The following is a 24,548-nucleotide window of genomic DNA, read 5'->3' as shown; positions in this document are numbered from 1 at the left end:
ACTTTCACCACTTAGAATCCTTCAGCCATTTTAGGACAGCTCTTTTAGAGAAGGAAAATTCCATATCCGCAACGCATGTAAATACAGTGCATTCTGTGGTGCATGTCTTATTTTGACATTGACTAAAAACAGCAGTGCATGTTGATTTGTTTGATTTGCAATTGAAATATTTTTAATTGTCTGTAAACGCAGCATAGACATTTAGTTGAGATGATTTTAAAAATGCAGTACTTCATAAGTAGTCTATGAACACTACAAAGAATACATTCACTCATACAGCGACAGAACATGAAGCAAATTTAATAGCGACTGCTTGAACTTTATTCAGGGCGTCTTGTCATTGTCGAGAATTATTTTCTTTCACTGCAGGTGTTGAATCTGGTCCAGTCCTACGTGACCCTGAGAGTCCCACTGTATGTGTCCTATGTCTTCCACTCCCCTGTGGGAGCAGGAGGATGGCAGCACTTTGACTTACAGTCAGAGCTGAAGCTCACATTTGTGTACGACACTGCCATCTTATGGAGGGATGGTATTGGTAGCCCACCAGAGGCTGAACTACAAGGTAGGACTTGAACAGTATCTTGCAATGTTTAAATATAAGATGACTTAAAGATGTCATGTTCACTAAGTGAGGTATTATAAATTAATGAAGTAGCCAAATTAAAGCTGTGTGACTGTATTTGCAGGTGCCCTGTACCCGACCAGCATGCGCATAAATGGCCAGGGACGACTAGTAGTCAACTTCCGCACCGAGGCTCGATTCAGAGGCCTGTTTGTGTTTGCACATCCAGGTACAGTATGTCACATAGAAGATGATGTAGAGTTCAACAGTCTAAATTTGTTGTGATATATGATGCTGCTTCATAGTATCTCATAAAATTTGCATAAAAAGTTGAAATAAGATACAATAAATGAATAAATAAATAAGATTATTGTTGTAGAATATGTTAAGTGCAGGAGGGGGTTTTGCCTGTGACAATTAATTTCAAGCTATACCATATTTCTCTTTTTATAGCACATTTTTAACTTGCAACTGTGCATACTGATTATACTGGTACATACAATCTGACTGATGTATTTTTCCGTTAGCTTCACCTCTCACCTCCATGGTCATGTGTCCGGACCACCGTGGTTTGACCTTTAACCTGAGTCTTGTGAGAAGTGAGCCAACCTACAACCAGCCCATCCAGCAGTGGACATTTGTCTCAGACTTTGCTGTCAGTACACGTTTTTGCCAAGAAGCAGTTTAATTGTTTTGCTGTTTGTACACCCAATTCTTACTGGACATAATTTCAACTCTCAGGTACGTGACTACTCTGGTACGTACACGGTGAAGCTGGTCCCGTGCACATCCCCTCCCAGCCTGGAGTACACCATCCCTCCTGTCTGTAACCCCAGAGAACCTCTTACCTTTGATGTGGACATCCGCTTTCAGCAGGTGACCTCACCATAAGATATTCAAAACACACCTTAGGCTCTGTTCTCTCATTTAAAGTGCATGTTATTTCAGCTACACTGATAAAAATTATGAATTTAACAACATATATGGTTGGATCACATATTTTATTTGGATTCATAGCTGCTTGTTTGAATATGGACCACTGTTGTACATTTGAGAAATGTGTCTATGAATCTTTGTGATCAAGTGAGGATGACAAATTGTCCTTCATTAATTTCTTCCTGTAAACCACACCTCTTGGCTTCTGTTCAGTCATTTATTTTCTTGCCTCTCATCGCTTGAACAATCTAAGAGGAAACTCCCTCCTGGCTTACTTCATCCAGTCAAGTACTTATAAAACTGCAAGTCTTCTCAGCGTCCTCCTTTGAATCCTTTCAGCAGCACCAGAAGACCACCTAGAGTGATAAAAGCAAAGTGAATTCATTCATTTCACTCATGAAATGCCAGAAATAATCACAAATCCCTATCAAAATGTCATAAAATGTCTCTCTTTATTCCTTTTATATTATTTGTGTTCTCTTGGTTTGATGCAGAATACTCATATTGAGAGTATTGAAACCATTACTAGCATTTGATTATGCAGTATAACGCTATATTGTAAAACTATAAATAAATGAACCTTGCACCTTGGACCTTGTATACATGCCAGATTGTGAATTTACACTATTGAGCATTGCCTTCAAATGCGTCATATTCACATTAACAAGTCTACAAATGACCATACTTTACTTCCTGTACATAAATTGCAACTGTGTGCTGACTGGGATTGAAAACGATTGTTCACTTATTGTCTCCACTGTTAACTTTGCTTGGCTTTGTCTCTAAATATGGTTTGTCTGTCTTCCATGTGTTTATAGGTTAGCGACCCCGTGGCCGCTGAGTTCAGTCTGAACACGCAGCTGATCTTGCTCTCTAAACGGATGCTCTGGCTCTCAGACGGCTCCATGGGCTTTGGACAGGAGAGTGACACTGCGTTCTCTCAGGGTAAGGCAGTAATATGCAATCATTAACAGCCAGCTGAACTTAAAAGTTTGCGGATGAAAAAAAAAAAAAAAGGCTCAAAAAGTAATTAAAATTGAATGGATGGCTGTGAATCTACAGATCAAAAGAAAATCCCTGTGTGATGAATATTTTTATTTATTTAGCATATTCTCCATTATTTCCTGACCAAAGATAAACATGAAAGGAAAAATTGTCATTTTGTCCACTTTCATGTCTTTGCTCAAAGCAAGCTAATTACAAGAGCCCGACTTCTATTGCTCTCAACAAAATCTTGAAATTTCTCGAAGCTGTTGTCTAAGTGAGTGTGGAAAGCTGCTGTTGGCAAGATTGACTGAGTGGTGTTAGCTGAGGTTTTAATGTTGTCCTCAGTACTGTAGTCTGAGCCAAATGAAATCATGTGAGAGGACTGTATCAGTGGGCATAGTAAAACCTTTTTTAGTACAACTTTTAATTAAACCATGAAGTTTCTACTGATGTGATGGGTTACGTGTGTTTTGCACTTGTGACAAACAGTATTCCTCTTCCCTCAGGGGATACAATTTACGGACGAGTGATGGTGGATCCGGTGCAGAACTTGGGCGACTCCTTTATATGTAACATAGAGAAAGTGTTCCTGTGTACTGGAGCTGATGGATATGTCCCAAAGTACAACCCCAGCAACTTTGAATTTGGCTGTCTGGCTGATGCGCAATCACTCATCTACAGATTCAAGATAATTGTAAGCAACAAAAATGCATCTCTCTCATCATGTCACCTGCTTTATGTACGTTCAAACCTAAATATTCCTTCTTCTCACTCCAGGACAAAGCCCAGCCAGAAACCCAGGCCCGCTCATTTGGCAATGTAGCTTTCAATGCCTTCCTGGCAGTGGATGACCCTGGCGCTTTAGCTCTTGTGAGACAACCTGGGTCAGATGGTTTCAAAATGGATTCCTCAGCTCTCTTCCAGGTCAGTATAAATGTCAAGTACGAGAGACACATTCAGCACACACACATGAATAGCCCACATTCTCATATTTCACCAATCTGTGATGCATTCCACAGAGTTTTTGTGCTGGAATTTACGTTTTTGTTTGGCCATTAAATCAGCCTGGCTTGTAAAACTCAGGGAGCTGCTGTGAACTTGTGGCATCCAGCTGTGTACAAGACAAGATGAAAATATGCTGTACTGTAAGAGTCACTGAAATTGACCTAAAAGATGTGTTTTACCTTGGATATTTTACTTTTTCTTCCTAACAAGCCCAGAGAAAAAATGTCTCACTGTCCTGTCTCTTTGCGAGTGAGCGGTCTCGTCACCGTGCGGGCTGGCCTTTATATGGCCTCTGATGACAGGACCACATGTATAACTCAGACCCTCTGTCTTTCAATTAGTCCGGACTGCTTCTTCTGGTCAGTGAGTCTGTGTTTCTTGGCTTGTTAAGAAGAAAAAGTCAGTATCAGTATGCCTACAAGTCTAATGAGTATTTTCCAATGCCTGAAAATTCTCCTGCTTCTCAGTTCCACTGCACAATAACTGCACTGGACATACTATATATTTGAGGTCATATAGTTTATATCCAGTCAGATATACACGATTGAAGTGCAAAAAACATTAAACATGCAAATTTTAAAACAATAACTCTCGCTCTTTCTAGGTGTCTGCAGGGAGAGAGTGGTACATTCACACCATCTACACTGTCCGTTCTCGGGACAACGCAAACCGCGGCATAGGGAAGAGGAGTCTGGAGTACCATGTGATGAGCCAGCACACAAATCTGCTCCCAAAGGGTCAGCATCGCACCAGAAGATCAGCCACTGATGTGCCAGACATAATAGAGGAGATCGGTGTGAATAACAACCGCGGCACCAACATCCTCCACATTGCGCTGGACCGCAGCAGCCAGCGGAGGACAAGCCCCGAGAGGGAGATCTTCACCAAAGGGATCATCCCCCGTGAGCTCAACCAGAAAGACAACAGTGATGACAGACTAGTGCTGATCATTGGCATCTTTGTCGGACTGCTCCTCACAGTGCTCATCATCATCGTGGTGGTGTTACTGGTCCGGTCCAAGCGAGAGAAGAAAGGTGTGCCCAAGAGCTCCACCAGTGGAGAGCCCATGATGACACAAGTCCTCAGTAGCAGCGACAGCTCAGAGGTCTAACAAATAAACTGACGGTTGAGAGTTTTAGTTAATATTTTTGTTTTGCAAGTGCCTCACATTTAGATAAAAAAATTGAAGATTGTGTGTGAAACAACACGAATTACAAGAGCTTTGATTCTGTTCAGAAATCTACTTGAAATACTGCATCACTTCCACGGCCAGGGAGTGGTCAGGACACTAACTCGGAGACAGCTGTTTCAAGGCACTTGTCATGTCAGCACTCACTTATGATTTGCTTTTGATGCCACTTGATCCAAAAAAAAGGTGTTATTACATTTCCAAAGGTGCTATAGAAGATGCCTTCTAACTTGAATGGCATTAGGTGTTTTACTGAGAAAGTCAAGAGAAGGTGGACATTTTGCATACTGTGTTTGTTAACAACAGGCTTTGTATGTTTGATTTGCTGCATCAAGACACTGACCATATTTTGCTTACACTGGGTAAACCTGTCTGTTCTTCTAGAGAATGATTTGTCCTTAGATTCAGTGCGTGCCTAAGAAATCACAGGTTTTATGATGTGTGTTATGTTTGTCCTCTGTGATCAGTAAGACATCCACTCAAATGAATATATATATACATTTATATATATATATTTCACATCCTTTTCTTGCTCATGTCTCTGCATGCATATATTTTTGTATTTTAAGATTGTTTGAAATTATAAAAAGAAGTCTAAATGCTGATTTTAATGGAATTGTGACAAATGAGTCTGATCTACTGTATTTCCAGCAGTTTGTATTTTACAGTGTATCCCATGAAAAGCAGTATTTATCACGGCTAATTCATGTTGTTAAATTCCCCTTAATATTTAGTTAAAACACTACGATACGTGGCACTAAATCAAATAGGAGAAGTTAAACTGTTAGAGTCTGTAGTATTGGAGCGACTTTCAAGACAGCTGGTCTGCATTGTACAGTGTAGTATAGTAGCGGTTACAAATCCACTATTTCCAACAGTAGCTATTTTCACTCTTGGCACAACTGTTATGCTAAATTTTTAAGTGTTGACTACTGTAGCTTTGTAGCGCTAGCTTGCACTCCAAATCCCTCTCACAACAGGGCTATGTGTTGACTGTACTGTTCCATTTTTTTTTTAATCTTGAAATAACATCTAATAAGGGAATGAAATGTTTTACCCTCAATCAGCGTCTTTACTGTCTGAACTACTGTTCTCTCCCTGGTTCATTACTTTAAAATGTATTTATTTATTTTTCAGTGCTTGTTTTTTTAGTGCAGACATACAGTAAAATCTGATAGAATTTCCTCTCCCTTTTTAATTTTGCTTTGAATCTATCTTTCTCAAACTGTATGACTTGTTTGTTGTTGTGATTTCAGTATAAAATACACATACTGTACACAGGTAATGTGCCAAGTTTACTTAAATCATTGTGCACACAAGAACATGAACATCATGTATCAGTGTTTTTATGTTTGTTTGTTTTTAATTTCCTACAGATTCAGGCACCGGATTGCCATAAAATCTGATTACCTCATTCTACTGTATATCGTACGATAGACACTAACTTCATAGTCACTACTTTATAAATGTTAGGTTTAATTACAATTTTATTTTGAAAATGAAAACAACTCTATGCAACCTGTGATATCATACCGTAATGAAATGTTTACCCCAAGTATGATTTTTTTCAGTGCACAATTTGCTTGCTGATCTAGGTTTGACACTGTATCAATATACTGCTGTTCTTTTATTCCACTCTAATGCTTTGAGTGCATTCTGAGCTTTTTTATGCACATGTATGTATGTATATACATATGTATTACCTATAAATATACCATTTGGATGTTTTCGGAATGGTTATTGTTGAAAAATGCATACTGTATGTGCTGTAAGTATTTGTAACATAGACCAGAAGCACAGCGTGGTCTGCAAATAAATAATTTTTCAAGAAAACGTCATGAAATTTTATGTTTTTTGATTAATCATATATGTTTTAGCTTGAAGTTGTTATTAGCCAGTGTCATAGGGAATCTCTTTGAAAAAATACATCAGTTCTTTGTACAGGCCACCAAAGCTTTTCTTTAAATAGTTTGACTTAGAATGATAAACATTGCCATATCTATAAATAAATCTATAAATATACATGTTGATCCAAATGAGTACCAGTTCTTTGTTTGTCAAGATGAAATATATTAGCACTTCTGAGAAGAGTGATTATTACCTTTAGGATTACGAAAAGATTTGAAATTTAAATACATGTGCTGACTGTAAGCTGAGATGTGGACCCACTTTGCCCACTTAAATCATCATTATTACTACCGTTCAGTGATTACATTTCATGTGCAAATTTTAAAACAAATCCAATTCCCCTCAGTGCAATAAACATAATGAGTCTCATAGACGTACAGCAACTCAGTAAACCATGTGCTTTTATTACCAGTGCATATTCATAGAGAAAACAAAAATATTTTGTATTGGTGTGACACAAACAGCATAGGTTAAAATGCTTCAGACATGTCAAAAAGGTGAGCCTTTGACTCTTTAAAGACGTCTAGGCTCCTGTTTGGCAACAAGTCAAACAAGAGATTAGGTGCACGAAAAGCATCAGCTTCCTGGATAACCTAACAGGTGAAATCAGGCCATACCCTGTAGCTCAGAGGGATCTATACGCTGGGGAGGGTGCGTGTTGGTGTCCGGGTATTTAGCACAGTGCTGTGGGTAATTGTGTCAGACCAGGAAGTTGCCTTCTTGCACCTTATCTCTCCTCTGCTGTGGCACCAGGTTTTCTTATGACATTACACAGAATGAACACTAGGGGGAGGAAGAGCAGCAACAGCTCTGTTGGTACTGGTTTTTTCTTGGGGTCATGGCTTGATGTAGTGCAGGCAGAAACTCAGATCTAACAGCATTTTGTTAGATAGCTTACAACAGTATCATAGGTGTGTGTATTTTAAAGCATGGATGAGTTGCAAATGTCATCTAATAAATTAGCATTTAATAATTTTATGACTTTTTCCTATGTGAAAGCGAAAATGAAAAAAAAAAAAAAAAAAAAGACACTGTAAAACAGAATTCATATGACATCCCAGTAATTTCTGTAATCTGCATTTGCACAGTTTTCTCCCAAAGTTCCCAATGTTTCCCTAAAAATCTGGTACCATCAAAAGAAATTAAAATATCCAAAGTCGTTCCACTGACATGGTGATCTAATTTGGATGGATTTTCCTGAGATATGTGTGTTCTTTCTGGTTTGTAACTGTTAGCACTTGAATGAATAAAGCTCTTAAGTTGTTAAAGGCAAAACATTCTACGAGCCCGTATCTTTAGCCATAAATTCTGAACAGATTTTTTTATTTTATTTTATTCGATTTGATTTTTTTGATGGCATCACAGATGAAAACAAAGATGGGTTTGTCACTCTGGAGACACTGATCTAAAGTTCCAGATGTGGAGGGTGGAGGGGATACTGAATTCTGCTTTAAGGTGATGTTTCCTTTTAGGGGAAAGGGATAAAGTGTGAAGGTCCAAGGGAAAAAAAGCACATCAATTTAGAAAAATAATTTGTAAATGCTGAGCTAGTGTATAAAATAAAATAAATTAGCTTTTTTTTTTTTCATTTTGTTTTTTTCCCTTTAAAACAACAGATATTAACAAAAATCATTATTGTGCTGCTTACATTAGCAATAAATATGACACTCTTCCTCTTTTAAGCATGTGCTGGGTATGTTTAAAAAGCACACTTTTTAACAGCTGCCATACACACATTTTTAAAATCCTGGAATCCTTAGCTGCTGCTCTCTGAAAAGCCAAAAGGCTGTGTGTTTCAAAATTATAGCAAATACATATGGAGTGATCTAATATACACAATATACATTTATGTATATACAGTACATACAGCAAATCAATGCACAGATGGTGGTGACATTTTTATGTGATATCAGTAAATGAGAGATTTTACATTTCATTGCTGGAGAAGCGTAGCACTGTTCATTTCACTGTAAGCATTAACTAGTTCATGAGAAAAGCAACTGATGGGTACATTGTGTTGTTGCCTAGGCATTAAGATAAAATAAAACTTCATGCATTTGGACAAGTTATGGCTCATTAAATACTTCAATCTAACTCCTACCCTGTCCGGTCTCACAGAAAGTGTGGTTTAATAATACCATCAACAGGTTCTAAAACCAGTCTATAGCTTTATGTCCATTACTTGTCCCAAGGATGCTACATTACCCAACTTTAAAAACAACCTTCAATACACACCATAAGGAGGGTAAACTCAGGTTCAGACTTAATTGTATCAGGGAGATCAGCTGATGTGCACATCAAAAGGCTGTATTGGAAAGGTCATTGCACCCTGTGGAATACATTTGTTGTGTCGTCGTCAGTGCTTGTCTCAGGTCTCTACTGCAGGTAGCGGTAGACCTTGAAGCAGTGGTTCCCAGAGTCTGCCACTGCCACGTGACCATCAGAAGTGAGGGCCAGGCCCTGGGGGCCATAAAGGGGGTCCGCTGATGTGTTGATGTAGGACAGGAAGGACCCAGAGCTGTCGAACACCTGGTTTGGTACACAGCACAGATGAAAAGGTTGGGTTGGGTTGAGTGAGTGATATGCTTCCAAATTTTCTCTGTGAATTCAATGAGTTTTCTCAAGCTAACCTGGATCCGACTGTTGCCCCAATCAGCAACAATGATATTTCCATTGGCATCCACAGCCACGCCTGTTGGAGCATTGAACTGGCCGTTCCCCTCTCCATGGGAGCCAAATTTAAACAAGAACTCCCCATCTGCATTGTACACCTGCAGGAAAGATTAAACAGGAAACGAGAGCATGACAGTCTGCTGTCACATGTAGTAATAATAATGATGTAGTAATAAACATGGAATAGAAACATAAAGAAAAATCGGATACAAAGCATACTCCAAAAAATGATTTACAGCACAGCCAATTAGGCCTAACAGTTTAACTGTTCATTTCAGTTTTCTTATGTTTATGTTTGGCAAGTTAAATTGATTCAGATATGGATATTTTTCCTGCAGCCATTTTATTTGCAATACTTCCAATGTAGCTTGACCACAGTAAAGAAAGTACACACATAAAGTATTTGCAACAAGCCATACCTTGACTGAATGGTTATGAAAGTCTGTTACCACAATTTCATTTTTGTTATTTACGGCCACAAAGTGAGGACCTGGAAGCAGCAGAGGGGACAAGAGGAAAAGAGAGGAGAAATGAGTCATCCACTGCTTCACAACATACAAGAGGAAGTTCCTCACTATTTTTGGACTTTTGAAAAACAAGACACACAGTCATCACAAAGAGACTCTGAGAGGTGACGTGGGACAATAGGTGAGACATGACAGAGCTGAATCATCAACATGTAAAAAGATCTATTTTCTCAGTTCACATTCACGGGGAATTAATTACTTACTGAAAACAGGGCCAGATTTACTAAGCTTTTGTTCCAGTGCAATGTTTGCACCACTTTTTTCTAAAAGAAAAGAAAAGGTCCAAGTGAGAAATTAAACTGACAGGACGGGTGAGTTTCAATTGAAATACTGCTGTTTGTGCAACAACTGAAGCCGTATCAGTGAGTGATTCCAGTAATGCAAGCAAACCCTATTAACAGCAGTTTTCCTGAGAGAGTCAAAGACAGGAAGACAATCATCACATCTTTTTCATGCATTAATGTGAATATTGAATGTTGGCCTCTTCAACAGCTCTGTCTTTTACTATGATGATGAGGTGCATGTTTACAGTGCGAGATTAGCACAGTAGAGTCATTAACTGTGCATTAATGTCTACAATCAAACAAGCAGCTATAACATGTGCAAATAGATAGATAGATAGATAGATAGATAGATAGATAGATAGACTCTAAAATAAAGGGTGCATAGAAAACATGCTGATCAATGCATAAATAAGAGTTGGACAAATCAACATTCCTGTAAAGTCTGTAAATCTGGCCCAATCATGCCCTGAGACACAAAGCTTTGTTGTGTACATCAGATCTTACTGTAAGAAACATTGTTAATGATATATATATAGTACTAAGCATTACACAGTACCTGCAAAGTGTCTGTCTGATGTTCCTCTGGCTCCAAACTTTGTCACCAGCTTCCCATTTGATTGGAAGATGAAGACACAGCAGGCCTTATTATCAACCGTGATGATATGTCCATTCTTATCCACAGCCACACCTTTGGGTCCCATCAATCTTCCGGCACCAATTTTGTTCTGTGACAGCCAGAGGAGCAGTTTTGTCATTCAGTGGAACATTTTGAATTTGTGCTGTGAAAAGACTTTTTTTTCCTGGCTGAGACCATTCACCTTGAACTTGCCATCCGAGGAGAAGATGCTAATCCATCTGTTGTCGTAGTCAGCTACAATTATGTCACCGTTCATGTCCACTGTGACCCCTGTGGGGCGCTGCAGCTGCCCTGGTGAACGACCTCTGACCCCAAACCTCATCTTAAACTGGCCATCGTTTGAGAATACCTAGACAGAGAGACAATTCGATCACTCCAAACCTAAACAATGGAATCATTCATTACCTTTTTAGTGTAGCTCAAGAGAAAGATACACACAAACCTGTATGCACTGGTTGTTGCTGTCTGCCACCACAATCCGTCCATTGCTGGAGGTCGAGATGCCTTGTAAGTTTGTGAATTCTCCTTTATCTCGCCCTCTTGTTCCTGTCATATCAACAAGACATCAGGCTACTTCAGCACCATGCATGTTTAAAATGTAGTTTGCTTGGAATATCTCTTGGAATATCTCTTGGTATGTTGATAGATGATGAGATATGGCTGATGGTGTTAACTAGAGAAAAACATCATGCATCTCAGTCAGCAGTTACCATAATTAACAGCAGAACTAGGCAGTTATTCACCCACCCACTCTGTAGATCAGCTCATCCTCTATTGGGTTTTCCTTCTTCTTGGTGGTGCTGTACATGCTGGAGGGCCTGCGCACAGCCTTCTGTCGAACATGCCCTCCTCCTCCGCTCGGGGACTTCACTCTTCTCTTCACGTCGTCTGGTGACTGCAGGACATCCGACGGTTTGACAGCACGCAAACGGAAAGGACTCCCCCTCACAGGCTGTTCATATAGCAGCAAAGAGAAGGTGAATTCTCCCTCTGAGCGGATTGTATATCCAACCTCATAGGTGCCGTTCTTGTTGTCGACTACCTCAGCTTCAGTGCACACTCCATCTGCAGAGACTATCTCTGCCCTCAGAGCAGCATTACCAGTCTTCACTAGTTCTCCATCCTTGTCTTTAGTAGTGACTGTGACAGTAGTGTGCTGGCTGACCAGTGCATGTCGCAAGCCTTCACCAGTGGCAACGCTAGTATGGCCTACAGCCCCTGTTGTGATGAGGACTCCCAGGTTCTGAATGGAGCGCCTTAGTCCATCCGTCTCTACCTGGCATTCCAGATGTCCATTTTCGTGGGGATGCTCAGGAAAGGTGTGTCGTGCCAGGGCACTGACCCGCTCACCCATCTGTTTCTGGACCAACAGGACCTCAGTGGCACTGCCATGGCTCAGGGCCTGCTCTGTGAAGTTGCAGCTGCTTTCAATGTTCTCTTTGCCCTGAAGCAAAGAGGTTAGCTGGGCTTGAAGCACCTAAGAATATGACAGAGGCAGACAGTCAGTGATGCTTGTACTAAAATGTGAAACATTACAGCAAGTTTTCAGTCTCTCCCTTTAAAAAAGAAATCAGAAAGACCTCTGACCTTCTGCTTGGTGCTGCAGATGTTTTCCACTTCTGTGATGAGAGCATTCTTACGTTGGTGTAAGGCCTTCTCCAGCTCGTCAAAAGTGTTACTGATTTCAGTCACAGCCTCATTTTTCCGCTCTGTAAGCTGCTTGGAGATCTCATTTACCAGGTCAATGGCAGCCGTCAGCTGTGGTAGTCTACCACACCAACAAAAAGAAGACGAACACAGAATAAACCTTTCAAATTAGCATTTTTTAAATTTTACTTTATTTCCAAGATCTTCCACATGCAATCATAATTCATTGTGGATTAAAGCACTGAAGATCGTACCTGTTGCGTACAGCATCCAGCTGATTTTTAAGTGCTGACTTGTGCTGTTCCAGCACATCCCTCAGAGGAACTGTCACATGTTCCCTGTGTTCTCCTTCTGTACACTCCAGACACATGGCTGTTTCACATGACTCGCAGTAAAACTCCATCACCTGCAGATGGGGCAGTGGAGCAGAAGCAACTGAACATCATATTTTTGAGGGTAAATTTGCTGAGAAATTAAAAAAATAATAAGAATATGTGATCTTGCAAGAGTACACAGTGTTGTCATGACCTTTGGTTGATCTCTGCTACATATGACCTACTATACTATATAGTAGCTACTATATAAAACTCCTGTCCTTCTCTTTTAGCTTACCTTGCCCTCATGGTTGGGGCAGGAGAGGGGCTGACAGGCTGTAGCTGCACTGGCTGACTCAAGAACATTACAGGCCTCAGGTCGACTGCACTCTGGGTCTCGCTGTAACACCTCCATTAGGTTTGTGATGAAGAAGTTGTTCTGCAGGGCTGCCACACCCTTCTCTGGCAAGATAGAGGTTTGTCTGCATACTGGGCAGGACAGCGTCAAAGACTGGGGAGGGATGTAGTTCTGTAGACATCTACACAGAGAAGGGATGCAAAGGAAATGAATTAGACAGCTGAAGCTGGAATTTAGCACCCATTCACGGTCAACATAGAGTAAAATTCGCTCACGTTTATTTTTGGTCAGAAGACATTAAGATTCTGGTCCTTACAGCTTTTACTGAGAGAAAGTAAAAGTACAGAGAACTCTAAATTATTTAAATAACTGTACTATCTGTCCCATGTGGGAGCAACAGAGTTGTGGAAATCAATGCTTGCTGCCAACAAAGCTGTGCCAAAAAGAAGGCTGTCTGTTTTCTTGTGGCCAAGCTCAGAGTTTTTGCTGCTTTACATCATGCAGAGCCACAATGATGAGAGAATAGGGCCACAATGATGACAGAGTAGCTGTGTAAGTGGCGAGATTTTGGGCCATTAGGCATTATTTTGAAATTTCTTTAAAAATCCCTTCAGCTTATTCAAGTGAACGAACCTACTGCAGGCAGAGGAAATACAAAATAACATAATGCACAAAGCTATAGATATTCTATATGCCTTTCTTACTGAAAGCATAAACTCTAGTACATCTTATTTCATCACTCTTATTTTTGAATTTTTTCTTAAAAATGTTTAATGGATCTACTTAGATTTTCCTCTTGTATTGTTTTTCTCCTTCATTATCTCCCATTGTTTTACTGTTTATTTTTCTACCGTCATATTAATCTTATTAATCAGTCAGGTCAAGCACCTGTAAAGCACTTTGAACTGCATTGTATGAAAGGTGCTGTACAAATAATGTTTGATTAATTGATTCAGAGCTTACTTCTCACAGAAGGTGTGCAGGCAGGGCAGGACCTTGGGGTTGTGATAATGGTCCAAACAAATGCTGCAGACCAGGAACTGCTTGTCTATCTGCCTGACCACAGGGCTGGTGCTGCCGGTCTCACGCTTAGCCATGGTGACGGACATTCAAAGGGGGCACAGGGACCACTTAACCTGCACACACAGGGTGGAAGAAGCAAGAGGAAGGTCAAGAAAGCCTTGAGGAAACATTCAAACAGGGTGAGGAGGGCGTATTCCCTCGCCCTCAGCATGAGTAAAGGAAGAAATGAGTCATAATGCTGTTAACATTATACAGCCCCATCTAAGTCCTGTATCTGCTGCTTTTTTATGCTCTCTCTTTCCCTTATTAAACTGTGTCAGTAGGACACACAACTGCATAGCCAGAGGTTGTTTGACTTTATAAGTGAGAATCCTAGTCAAGATAATGCAGCGGAAGAAAAGTGAATACATGTGATTAACCACAGGAAAGAACTCTCAGCCATGACAACTATGCAGGCTATGAACCAAGATGTCTGTGTTTACAGTGCTGTGAGAAGTGTAGTGTATGTGTATAGAAATATGCTGTTAACTGCAAATGTTTGAATGCATTTTGTGCAATTCCTGGCAATATTTGACCACACATGATGGCATCTGTTTTATGGTTTAACATTTGTTGAATTCCAGATGAGCAGCTCCCTGCTGTCTCTGTTCAGATGGCAGTAACATGAAATTGTACCACTGGGTCAAGCACAGATTATCCCAGTGTGCCAATGACATGTTGTACATCTGTCATATTGTATATAAGCACATAAAGGATTATGTGGACGGTGGAAACAGAGGCACGCTGCTTTAATATGACCAATAAAGACTGCTGATAAAACAGCATCGATGTGTATTTCACCTAAAGTTAGGAACATTTCAGCCATTGGTTTGTTTTGGTGGTTTGGCTATTTGCATCGTGACATTACAAAGCATTTTTGTTCAATTTCTGCTATACAAAATTGGAAACTATTAAGTCCTGCATTTATTTTTCCCCCCAGAGATCCTCTGTCTTCTAAGGCTCCTTTTATCAGGGAGCTGAAACAACACACAGCACTGTAGAGGACACATCATTAGCCACTGGCTCTTTGTATTTTCACTTCATTTCAGACACTGCTCTTGTTGTTGCTAACCACATCTGTCAAGCACCGTCCGCTAAAAACCTTGAGACTGTACGATGTTTCCTAAATGAAAGCCCTTCATCCAGTTCATCTTGTCTTCCTTACAGATATATGGCATGAGGAGTACTTACATGAAAAAGAAGTGATGTCTGACAAAGGCAATTCATTGTTTCTAACGAAAAGAAAATAAATCCAATAACAAATGTCAAACCCTGGAAAGTGGAATAAATTCCTCTGCAGAGACTGTGGATGTTGGGTAGCTGAGAAACTACCAGGCCTGGACGTAAGTGTTTTTCTTCTTGCTTTTTTTTGTTTTGATTTTCTTTGTAACACCATTAAGCAACATCCTGCCTGGTGTTAGAATGATGTGGGCAAGGCTCATTTAATTTATAGTCATGCATGCTGAGGTACTTCATAAACACTTCAAAAAAGTGATTCTTGTTGGCAGAGTGAGATACGGCTGATTTCATACCTAGTACAAATGTCACTGCAGCTATCCTCCTCTGCAGCACACTGTGTCCATCACACTTACTGTATTTGGAAAGGAATATCTGAAATGCACCAAAAGCCACTTTGTGAACAAAAAATATAAAAACTAAAGCTTGAGCTAGACCACAAAGACACGATATGCAGACAGTTGTAGTGCAAATAAAATCAATAAGAGCAAGTGCAACAACTTGAACTTTCGCAGACATCATGTTTGACTTGATTCAACTGCAAAGAAACACACCTAAAAGCAAACCTAAGAACGGGTTCTCTCTTTATCCGAAAAGCGGTCGTCTGGATCAAAATGTATTATACATATTCATTCTGTATTACATGTATTATACGTACATACATTATATATTATCAATAACTGTGCTCATGTGAAGAGCGTTGTACCGTTACTGATGATACAGTTAATCTCGAAAGGGTTCAAGCAAACCAATACTTGATCATATGGCTAAAGATATGCTAAAAACACCATATTTATTGCAATTTAATACAAAACAAGGACACAGGAAATTTAAGACCAGCTAGATTTTATATAAAAACGGATCTACTCAACTGACAAAGACTCACTATTACTTTTAATGTCAAACACTCAAATCTTTCCTTAGAAAGCAATGTCAACTCACCCATCACCTCATGCGTCACAACCCTGTGATTGTACAATCCGTCGGCCTTGCCTCATGTTTCATCCACAGCTCCAACAACACGGTTTACAATTCTTCCTTTGAGGTTGCATTTACACAACTGCTTTCTCAGTCTGACTTTGGATGGGGCTACGTATCAGGCCTGCACATCAGCTAGCATCAAGAGCTAAAGCTTCCTTCTCGTCAGCAGTGAGCAGTGCCTTTACAAATATAGCCAGGCCCCTTTTCTTTGAGAGTAAGGAGAGGAAAGAGGAAGCTCTAAAACGCCACTCCCCAAATTCTTCCTTGTTCCTTCCCTTGACTCCCAGCTGGTTGAGTTCAGGCCCCACCTGTCTGTCTGTCTGTCTGTCTGTCTGTCTGTCTGTGGGGAGATGGGTGGAAAATTTACAGTGGACTAGGTTGCCTGTCTCACATGAGCAAGCAGGCCTCAGAGGCAGCTGCCGCTCTCTGAAACACAGAGCAGCGAGCTCTAACAATGGCATTCCAGCTCTGCTCACAGCTCACCCCCACATCTCTTCCCCTCCCTTCATCTCTCTTTCTTCTCTCTATTGTCCTCTCCTTTTTCTCTTCTCTCAATCACATAAATGCACTCATAGCATCAGCAAGCATGATCTCAGACACAGACGTCTTGCAGATGGGGATTTTCTCAAGCACGCAGGCCCTATTGTTGCTCCTTGCCAAGTGATTACAAGGCCTACTGACGAAGGGCTCTGCCGAGCCCTTTCACTGTCCACAAAACCAGCCCTTCCCCAACCCTCTTTGCCTCCCCCTCCCCTTGCCTTGTCTCCTCTCAGAAGCCTTCCCCTCTCTGGCCTGTCTTCCCTTCACATGGTCTCTGAATTGCAGCAGCTGAACGATGACATCAGGAGGAAGGCTGAGGAGCCAAAGCCCTCAGGCTCCACCCCCTCTTGGCTCGCTGGCCGGCCGCTGCCTTTAGGGTTGCAACAGTCTCCCCCACCTTCGCTTCCCTTCCTCCCTCTCAGCAGTCCTCTTCAGCTCAGTTCCTCCCACTCGCCTCACCACAGAAAGAGGATCTTTCTTTAAAAACAGTGTCTGCTTGACAGCAGCTCTGGGTATTTAGAAAAAGCTGCATAATATGAGCAAAAAATGCTTTGAAAAATAAACACAAAAGGCAAAAATAATATCAATTAAACCACTGGAAATGGTTTAAACATACAACTTTACAAGACTTTGTTGCAAAGCTGTAAAGGATTCAGTTATTAGAGATATTCTGTAAATACAGTCAAATCTTTCTAAAACTGATAAATGTAAAATAAAAATAATACATGAGTTGAGATGTTGAGAATAGTGTATATCTTAGACATACAGTAAAAGTGACAGCACGAGAGACCTAAATCTCCTGTACACTAATGTTTGAGGCAGCATGTGATTAGATCCTCTTCAAGGCTCTGTCACAGGAAGTGCACGATCAGCACTTCGTACAGATGAGGTCAGTATGCAACTGTGTTTTCTCTGCACTGTATCGGTCACGCTGGAACATGACGGCTGCAGAAAATCCACCAAATGTGAGTGTTTTTTTAAAATTCAGCTGTTTGACTGCATAGCATCTCTGGCCACTCTCACCCTGCATTACAGTTAAGTAGCTTAATGTCCTCCTGCAGGGTCAGGCCCTGTCTGCCAGCTGGATTACAGCGTCTCCCAGACTCTGATGACACCATCATTCCCAGTCAACTCAAATCAGAATTAAAGAAAACACCTCACATGAACTTGGACCGACACGCTACTCAAATGCTACCAGTACCACCAGTGAAGCAGTCATTGATTGTCCAAAGTCCAAATTGTAAGGAGGTATTCTTTACTTGAGGTCAGTTGTTTGTGTGCTTAACACCTTTTTTCATGAGGACATCTAATATGAATGATTTAATTGGATTTCAGAGACATGAGCTCACGTTGAGAGAAAACATTGCTCTCACATTAATCTGCTTGGATTTTGTCTGCTGAATGGGGGCGGGTAGCCATGCCCCGCTCTTCACTTCTCCCATAAAGTACTGCCTGTTTGTGTAGCTGCATGCTTGGATTAGAGAGCTGCCATGCTTTCTGTAAATTATCACTTTAAGGCTTTTCTTTCCTCCATAATACCAGATGTAATGACTCATGTCTGCTAGCCCAGTGCATTTTATTACTTTGTAAAGTGAAATGAATAAAAGACAGACTTCGCCTTGTGACTAATGGATACAATGAGTGATATTATATTTTGTGGATGAGAAAACGTTCCACTAAAATCACCCAAAAAGTGAGACTGAATAAACGATCTTCTTCTCTTATCCACGTTTTTTTTTTTTTTTTTGCATTATTATTTATGAGACCCACTATGTAAGACTCTGTGGAAATACCCTACAAAAGATGACCTCTTTGGTGAGTCAGGCTACTCCCTCCCAAAGTGTGATGCCTTAAAGGTTTTTGAGTATTTCAACTGTGACTTTTTTAATTTCAGTTCATTATAAATGGGTTTGCTTCCAGAAAATAATGAAACTTGTTGTTCAGTTAATGAATCCACAGGATAAAATGCACTATTTGTTTTTTAAGCTTTCAGTAGAAGTTCCTGATGAGAACTGTTCACAAAATCTATGGATTATCTTGATTAACCAGGACATGCCTCTACAAAGGGATGTTTTCTATGCTATGAGCACTACAACTTGAGACATGAGAGAAGTCTCAATGGCAAATGTCTTGAAAACTTGAGAGATGAAATAGAATGGTCCACTTGGCTCAATATTAGGGCTAGACATGATCACTGATCACTAGAATTGTTCTTAGAATATTAATATTTCTGATAGCTCCACATATGATAGAGCAAAAGCATGCAAAATCACATATGAAATAATTAAACTGATGCTAAATGCAATTAAGCGTGTGTTCCACTGTTACCCACATGTCAAGTGCATATCTATTCCAATCACATCACTGTGATATGATTGGCTGAGAGTTGATAAATGAAATGGTGAGTGGAAAACTGGTCCTTTAAGCAGGCTGTAATTTGTAGATGGTTAATATCATTCCGTAGCCGTGACTATTCCAGATTCCAGGATGTTTGCACTTCAACGGCCATAAAAAGTATTTTCCCTTTCCCGTCCTCTTCCCCCGTTTAAGTAAGACGCAACCACTTTTTCTTCCAGCTGCATCCAGTACTTTCAATTTGTGTTTCAGCATCATCTTTTTTCTATTTGTTGTACATTTGTTAGACTATGTGCTGCATTATTTGGAATAAGTCACTGTTGCTCCACAGTGATATCTGTCTGTGTTACAGCAGAGAGGACTTCAGACTAACAGACTTCAGTCTAAAGAGTGTTGCAACAGTTTCATTTCAGCAGTCAGCTTTGTGCCTGACCGGTAAACATGGACGAAAGTCTGAGTGACCTGAAGTAGGAAGTGCTGGCCCTCAACGGTGTGCTGTCAAGATTGTGTTTAAATATAGACTCTAGTTTATGTTTCCATCCACATCGCATGTGTCATCGTGCGGTAATTGTTCCTACGTACACTGAGCAGAACTAGCTGAGATCTAATTTCAAATAAATGCATCATTACTAATAGACTTTGTTGTGTTGAGGAAGCATGTAGATTATAATGGAGAAATATCAGTGTGTTTGAGAGAAATGAGAAAAACTGAGCTTTACCACAGGGACTCATTATTATTCAAAAATTACATAAAAAATATAATAAAAATATACTTCTGAACTTTCCATATCACTGTGAATGTCAAATATCATCTGCATTGCTGTAAGTATCTTATCTGTTTTTGATGTTCTGTTCTGTTCTGATTTTTGCATTTCTTTGGTTCCCATAGGCAGAACATCAAACTGTAAACTAATGGAAACTAATTCAGATGCAGGTCAAGCATGACTCATTGCATTAGCCCATTTATACAAGCAGTAACAACCCAAAGAGCCCTTGTACTGTTTAAAACAACAGGGATGATGTAAACCTGAGAACGAATCATCCAGAGAATTACATTTCTGAAAGTACATATTTGTGTTTCGGAGAACGTTACGGGGCTGTCGTGGGGCCAAGCGAGGGCTGCCTGGATCTATGATGACTCATCAATCATTATTCATATGCACAACCTCTGCTCCTCAAACTAACAAGCTCCCCTTGCACTTCACTGCATCAGATGAAGGAATCTGTCTCAGTGCATCAGTTTCTATCAGAGCGGTCATAGCAGGTTTTCACATAATGGAAGAAAAAGTCTGCGGACATCATGTTTAAGACATTTGAGAACAGATTCAACATAAGACACCAATATCTGAACCAATGCTGCTTGTTTCATGTTATATTGTTTTCATGGTGCTCATCTTATCCATAGCTGGGCTCAATGCTTGTATTTATATTTCATGCCAGCTGGGCTTTCTGAGTATGAGTGCAGAGGAATGCATCTGCATATATAACACATGCCTGAGCAAAATATGCCTGTCTGTACATTAGTAACACTGACAAATGAAAGAAATGAACTCTAATTGTAAAGTTCAATCTATGCTTCATTTTCCATCTGCCTTTATCTGCAGACATTAGATTGATAAGATCTGACAGCTAACGAGAGAAGATAAGAAAAAGTGACCACATGGTGTCAAGTACAGTAGTCAGCAGAGTGTTTAATCAACACTGACACAAAAAGGGAGTCAGGAGACATCTGTGTCTCTCCCTGTGAGTCCACTATCACAAAGGCTGGCAGAAGACAATGCGGCATGCAGGCAGTGTGTCTGCAGGCACAACATGCACTGCAGATTTTAGAAAAGGTCGATCAGTGCACAAGCACAGGAGACCCTTGTCCACCTGCAGTAAGCGCTACAGGCTGACTGTGACTGTCTCATACAATGACTCAGATGTTCAAATAATATCTTATACTTGTTTTCCTGTGAAATACATTGACATTGCTTTCCTTGACGATTTGATTACCAATGGTCAGTGTGCACTATGAAGAACTGCACCTTGTAAACAAAATGCAAATGACTTTACAACGTGACAAGTGAATGTTCAGAATGTGTAATGAACTGGATGTGGTTTTTAAGTGATGGTTTGTTGAGCAACACAGCTGTTTAGCTTAGTGGTCAATGGTCTCTATTAACAACTCAAAAACATATGTGGGAAGTACAGTCACATTTAAATAACAGACATTTGTGTTGCCTTGTGTTAACTTCTATTGACTGGACAGTCTGTTGTGTTCATTAATCTTTTGGTAAAGATAAAATACCAATGATGATGGCAAAGCTTTTTTCCTTATATTATTGATCAAAAGCTTAGACTAAGCAATATTGCTCATAGAGGCTCATCTAATATACATATAGCCATTACAGACTGTATGTATATTACATGTACCATCACTGATGTGACTGCATCCTTCTTCATGATGTTATGTTATACTTCAGATGACTCATGTACAGAACTCAAAGAAAATGCCCTCATCCAGTGAAAGTGCTGACTTCAATGAAAATGGCCAAGCCTAAACAACTTCAGGAAAATCCATTTCAAAGGAGAGCAAATTGCATGGTCTGATGATTGGCTTTGATCAGTGCTGACAGTGTAATGAGCATAATACAATCAATTCTAGTCAATATGTGCATGTTTCTAGTCTGAAAATAACCCATGAACAATCTTCGTTGAGGAAGTAACACAAACATCTATTAAATTAACAAATGTACTAAAAGATGCTTGTATGGTGTGCAGCATTTTTCTGTACAATCTCATAGGCAAGTATAAACACTTAATTTCACTGCAATATGATTAGTACCTGCAGCGCAGTTCAGTCTTTCTTGTAATGCTTGGGAATTTGGATTTGCCTTCCACAGACCATGCAATGACAAGAAATAATGTTTAAGAGGGTGGTATAAAGATCCAAACTTGTGCTATGTACCTAATTTTAATGAGACAACAAATTAGAAATTTACAGGACAAGGCAAGCTAATTATTTCATCTGACACTGAATTCAATCATGCTTTGTTTGTACCATTTGATTCAGTGCACAGGTCAAGAGAATAACCCCAGTAAAAGTTACTGTCATAGGCCTCATTTCGACGAGGGAAATAACCTGGAGATTGACGATCAGGGTCAAATTATCCTGATTAATCAATCTATCAATCAATCTATTCATCAGCTTGTTTATCTTCTCTTTTGTGTAGGTGCAAAACAAATTGATTTTGAAGTAAGCTACATCTTCATTAGTGCACATGTCTGTGTTCAAAGGTTGTATTTCATCACTAATGTTTTTACAACTGTTTTCATTTGGATTGCTAGAGCTAAACATACAGTTTAAAACAGGAAAATGTATTTCTTGATATCTACTCACTTCAAAATTTGAACTCTGTTCCTGGCAACCTACACTTGGTCTTTAGCCTGAAGATGTATTAAAACAATTCAGAGTGAACTGGTGCAGCCGACATTGCACCCTTGTTTGTAACAGTGTTGTATTACACATGCTGCCAGCCCTGAGCAGCTTAAGAACACTGGACATAATCTGAGATTCCAAGCCCATGTATACAAACTGAATGAAACCCTGAAGACCTGAGACAGACATTTTAACCCTGCTAATTATCTGCCCTCAGGCACAGCATCCAGGACTGTCTGCAACCTCCCTGTGACCCAGTGCAGGCAGCCAGCAGAGCAAGAGCAGCCAAACATTTCCATCAGCTGCACTCACCCAACATGTGACTTCTGAGATACTTTCACACAAAGATGAGCCATCTTCCAGAACAAAAGGCCAATCAATAAGGAGCCACTGAACCATCTGCTCACAGTCTAGGCCTGAGGTATGAAAATGATGCATTGGCTGTTGCTGTTGCTGCAGTACAATGCAACACAAGGACCGAAAGAATGACATAAGCGAACAGCACGCTGATTCACATGTGGCTCACATAGCCCCCCAGCAATATACCCCATACAAATTCAGATCAGAAACCAACAGAAGATCACTAATCCCCTAAACAAAAGAGCATGTATGCTTGATTACAGAGCCCAGCCCTCAGACTGCAGCAGAGATGCCCACCTGCCACAGAGTCGGCAGCCAGGGCCGCCTAAGAACTAAAATGGAGAAGTGTGTGGGCTGCTTGAGGAAGCAATAAAGAATCAGAGCAGCAGAGTGATGTAGTGCAACAGTTGCTCTTAAACCAGGCTCGAATGAAAGGCTTCTACTTTATGTTTCTTCATGACTAATGAATAAAAAAAACAGTATATATCACAACAGAGAGGACATCTTGTTTAATAAGTACAACCCCTCTGTGATTCACCAGTGCACAGATGCTGGATGGGATGGAGTGATCAATTATTCATCTGCTCTCATCCCAGTTATTGTATTATTCAGGACTCCAGATAATGGCACAAACAGGATGAGAAAGCAGAAATACAACACCGTAAAGAGAAGTGACTTGCCAGATTGTACTCACATGAATTCCCAGCAAGAGGGAGTGGACTGTCAGCATTGCAGGCCGTAGAGAAAGCTTCCCATTGTCAGTGTCCCAATCCTCTACAACAAATCCACAGCCCGGGCGACAGAAAGGAAAGGGCAGGGTCTGTCTGGGAGAAGAAGGGGACAGTAAGGAAGAGGAGAAGGGAAAGGAGGAGATCAGGGGAGTGGCGTATAAACAGCATTGGTCAGATGGCAGATGGGAGGAGTTGGAGAGCCCAATAGCATATGGAGGGGGCAGGGAATATGCAAAAGAGTTGAAATCTAAGGAACTGACTGAGGGATATAGTCTGTCTGGTGCAAAGGGGTTTGGCTTCCTTAGATGCCACCCAGTTCCCATAAAAGGACAAAGGATGCAGCTTATCACCCTTAAGCTTTAAATTATTAGGGTGCAAAGAATTATTGGAGTATAAAGACAAAAGGAATATACTACTGAATAAAACAATCAAGCAATAAACCTGAAACCGACTGTAGCTCAGTGGCTCAACAGCTTCACAGCACGTTTCATGTTAAATTCTCTTGACTCTTGTTTCATGAGGCAACAATTTCTTGTATTTTTAAGAGTAAACAGGGCAATTGGAAATTACCATGTAAGCCTATGATGCCGGAAATGAGAGGGTGCGGGGGAAGGCATGGGCGATGGGTGTGTACAATCTAGTATGGATGATGCAATTATTTGGGTGTAGTCAAGAGGTGGCATAGGGTTGGGGGTCAGGGCACCTGATAAGTCAAATGGAATATATATATAGTAATACAGGTTTCATTAGGGGTATTTGAGGAACAAAGCATTATTCTCAAGTGTAAGCTCAATGGCTACAACATCTCCCACTCTGAAGGTTTATTGGTAGTGGA

The 24,548-nt window shown here is 40.3% G+C and overlaps 2 protein-coding genes across 5 annotated transcripts in view; one reads left to right on the top strand and one right to left on the bottom strand.

Moving 5' to 3' along the window:
- frem2b (FRAS1 related extracellular matrix 2b) overlaps positions 1 to 6,658 on the top strand; it is a 50,525-nt gene extending 43,867 nt beyond the window's left edge. Inside the window, exons 17-24 of the mRNA XM_076735694.1 lie at positions 370 to 562; positions 687 to 791; positions 1,090 to 1,217; positions 1,304 to 1,438; positions 2,317 to 2,443; positions 2,992 to 3,179; positions 3,263 to 3,409; positions 4,095 to 6,658. Of these exons, the coding sequence (XP_076591809.1) occupies positions 370 to 562; positions 687 to 791; positions 1,090 to 1,217; positions 1,304 to 1,438; positions 2,317 to 2,443; positions 2,992 to 3,179; positions 3,263 to 3,409; positions 4,095 to 4,601 (1,530 nt within the window). The 3' untranslated portion in view covers positions 4,602 to 6,658. The remainder of the gene's footprint in view (positions 1 to 369; positions 563 to 686; positions 792 to 1,089; positions 1,218 to 1,303; positions 1,439 to 2,316; positions 2,444 to 2,991; positions 3,180 to 3,262; positions 3,410 to 4,094) is intronic.
- A 313-nt stretch (positions 6,659 to 6,971) lies between these two features.
- On the bottom strand, positions 6,972 to 23,822 carry LOC143323070 (tripartite motif-containing protein 3-like). 4 transcript variants are annotated; one of them, XM_076734663.1, is made up of 14 exons: positions 16,268 to 16,283; positions 15,622 to 15,700; positions 13,991 to 14,163; positions 12,968 to 13,208; positions 12,610 to 12,761; positions 12,296 to 12,476; positions 11,456 to 12,185; positions 11,151 to 11,254; positions 10,890 to 11,057; positions 10,628 to 10,796; positions 9,991 to 10,050; positions 9,680 to 9,750; positions 9,218 to 9,358; positions 6,972 to 9,116 (listed from the first exon to the last, which is right to left on the bottom strand). In XM_076734663.1, exons 3-14 carry the CDS (start codon positions 14,134 to 14,136, stop codon positions 8,964 to 8,966), a joined length of 2,316 nt encoding a protein of 771 aa, XP_076590778.1. In that variant the 5' UTR covers positions 14,137 to 14,163; positions 15,622 to 15,700; positions 16,268 to 16,283; the 3' UTR covers positions 6,972 to 8,963. The 4 variants fall into 4 exon arrangements, with proteins under 4 accessions (XP_076590778.1, XP_076590777.1, XP_076590779.1 ...); XM_076734662.1 differs by lacking the exons at positions 15,622 to 15,700; positions 16,268 to 16,283 and adding an exon at positions 23,677 to 23,822; XM_076734664.1 differs by lacking the exon at positions 15,622 to 15,700 and having other exon boundaries at positions 16,268 to 16,483.
- Positions 23,823 to 24,548: the final 726 nt, after the last annotated feature.

This window comes from Chaetodon auriga, chromosome 7, assembly GCF_051107435.1.
Source record: "Chaetodon auriga isolate fChaAug3 chromosome 7, fChaAug3.hap1, whole genome shotgun sequence".
Taxonomy (NCBI): domain Eukaryota; kingdom Metazoa; phylum Chordata; class Actinopteri; order Chaetodontiformes; family Chaetodontidae; genus Chaetodon; species Chaetodon auriga.
The sequence above is the reverse complement of the archived record's forward strand: the minus strand, read 5'-3'. Positions and strand labels throughout refer to the sequence as shown.